This window comes from Monopterus albus, unplaced genomic scaffold (assembly GCF_001952655.1).
Source record: "Monopterus albus unplaced genomic scaffold, M_albus_1.0 scaffold34.1, whole genome shotgun sequence".
NCBI classification, from domain to species: Eukaryota; Metazoa; Chordata; class Actinopteri; order Synbranchiformes; family Synbranchidae; genus Monopterus; species Monopterus albus.
Window position 1 is genome coordinate 2,878,456 of NW_018127914.1, and position 2,302 is coordinate 2,880,757.

General features: G+C 44.4%; 1 protein-coding gene across 10 annotated transcripts in view; it reads left to right on the forward strand.

Moving 5' to 3' along the window:
- The window catches only part of rbms3 (RNA binding motif, single stranded interacting protein), a 252,071-nt gene that overhangs the window by 76,167 nt on the left and 173,602 nt on the right, over positions 1-2,302 (forward strand). For 3 of the 10 annotated variants that reach the window (XM_020597447.1, XM_020597451.1, XM_020597450.1), the window contains exon 1: positions 7-628. The exons of the other annotated variants lie outside the window; for them this stretch is intronic. In XM_020597447.1, coding sequence (XP_020453103.1) covers positions 554-628 — 75 coding nt within the window. In that variant the 5' untranslated portion in view covers positions 7-553. Of the gene's footprint in view, positions 1-6; positions 629-2,302 lie in introns of those variants that run through there. 10 annotated transcript variants of the gene reach the window in all.

Sequence of the window (2,302 nt, forward strand, 5' to 3'; positions counted from 1 at the left end):
TCAGAGGCTGATTAAAGCCCAGGCGAAAGACTGGAGTAAAACAGCTTAAACAGAGAAGTGAACCTGTACTTCCTCTCCCATTTTCCTTGCCATCCCTTTCCTCCTCCTGTCCTCCTCTCCCATTTTCCAACATTCACAGGACTGCCAGAGGTACTGCCACCTGCACCTCTCCACGTCTTCGCTTTCTTCTTCTTCCTCTACCTCACCCTTATCACGCATTACCGTCCGATACCAGCTGCCGACGGACACGCTGCTCTAGGTTCTGTCACTTGTGGAAATATTTCCGTTGAGCCAGCAGTGAGTGACTGAGCGTCTGCCAGATACTGTGGCTCCAGACCGGTGAGGCACCGTTCATCAGCTGTTTCCCCATTAGAGGCAGACCTCTCTGCCGCTGTCCGGCACGCAGACCCTGCTTTCTCGGAAAACCGCCTAGTGACACACTGGTGTGGTCAGCAAAGACAGGAATCCGCTGCCTCTATCCTATTCCTTGCTACTTGGCAGCTCCCACCCCTGTGTCACCATTCCCTGCCTCAGTGCTAAGGATTCCAGCTACATGGGCAAGCGATTGGAGCAGCAGCCAATGTACCCTCAGTACACCTACTACTACCCTCACTATCTCCAGACCAAGGTATGCTACTCCTCTGCTTGTTTTACATTCCTCAAGCCAGCTCACCTGCTCCTGCACTTCTGTCCTGTCTCCCTAGCACCTTCCCTCACCCTCACCACCCCACCCTGACCCCACTTTGTCTCATCCCACTGCCCTCCCCTCATCCTCCTCTCACCCCTGAGTGGAGATGGGATTTGATGGATAGCTGGCCTTGGCTATGATAGTTTCAGGTGACAGGTACCTCATTGGAGCTTAGATGTCTGTGTCAGTGTGTGTGTCTTTGTGTATGCATGTGTTGTTTTGTGTGTGTATGTGTCTCTGAGTGAAGGATCGGGGATCAAGGCTGGAGGCTTTGGGCTACTATTAGTCCAGACTACTAGACTGTTACTGGGAGCTGTCCGGTAACCTCCACCCATCACCCGCAAACTGATCGGTTCTTGATGTGACACTGCATTTTCATCAAGTGTAACATGCTCAGTAACAACAGTAGATTCAGAGGCTTCTGTTAATCAAAAAACTGATACACTACCTCTTTTTTGTGCTGTCCGAATTAGGATCTAAATTTATTTACTAATTAAGAATTTTCAAGCTGAATGTAGGCTATTGTTTAAATGCTACTTTTCCAGAGAGGCTAATGAAGCATTTAATGATGAAGTTGCTTATTCACTGAACGGCACAAACGGTTTATTGTAGTGCTTTACAACAAGGGGACAAGCTGGTTATGAACCATTTTTTCAGTGGCAATTGACGGTATGGTTGTGGCACAAACCAGGCATGAAGAAGGTTGCTTGTGTTTGCTCTAGCTGTATTATGCATCAGCGCCTCTGGGATAGAAGCCCAGGCCTGGGCCCTAATGGCTGCCAGGACCCTGGCTGGGCGCACTACCCAGACATCATCAAGGGATTAAAATGGAAGCCATTCGGGGATTACTCTGTTTGTTTTTCTACCACATGCGTAACACTAATTTCTGCCCATTATTGTGATGGTGTGATGTATAGTGATGGCCCAAGAAGATGCTGAAGGTGTGCAGTTTTGCAACAGTGCAGTCTCAGTTGGTCTTTAAACAATTCTGACATTATAACTTTAAACTCCATTATTTGTTTCTCCTTTTTTCTATCCTATTTGTTGACAAATTAAAAAGTCCTCATTACATGCATAGAGGAGCTGGGTATCCAACCTTAGTATTTCTGGGTACTGACCCAAACATGTTTTAGAAAAGAATATCAAACAGCAGTCACCGAATTGATAGATGGGGCACATTTTAAGGCTTGTTTAATTATTTGTAGTCGGAGATGTCCCGATCTTGATTAGGAAACTTAACTAAATCTTGTGAAACTTTATTCATTCAAACTCTTTCTTTAACACTTTAACACAATACCGTTCAGTCTGTAAATAAGGGTAATAATAAAATTTTGTTTAAGCACTTTACTGTATGTATCAAAACAAAATACCAGCGAGGTATTTGATTTGATTTGATTTATTCTTTCAAGCATGTAAAGACAATTGATATGTCAACACACATAATTTTACACATATCCAACAAATGCTAATCCAATATCAATTTGCTTATACCTAGTACATGCTTGAATGGAGTAGGAAGAAGTCAGACTTATCCAGTCCTACCCCATGACATCATCTTACCATCCTTGGTTTGCAAGCAGTAAATGATTCACTTCTACACACACACATATTATA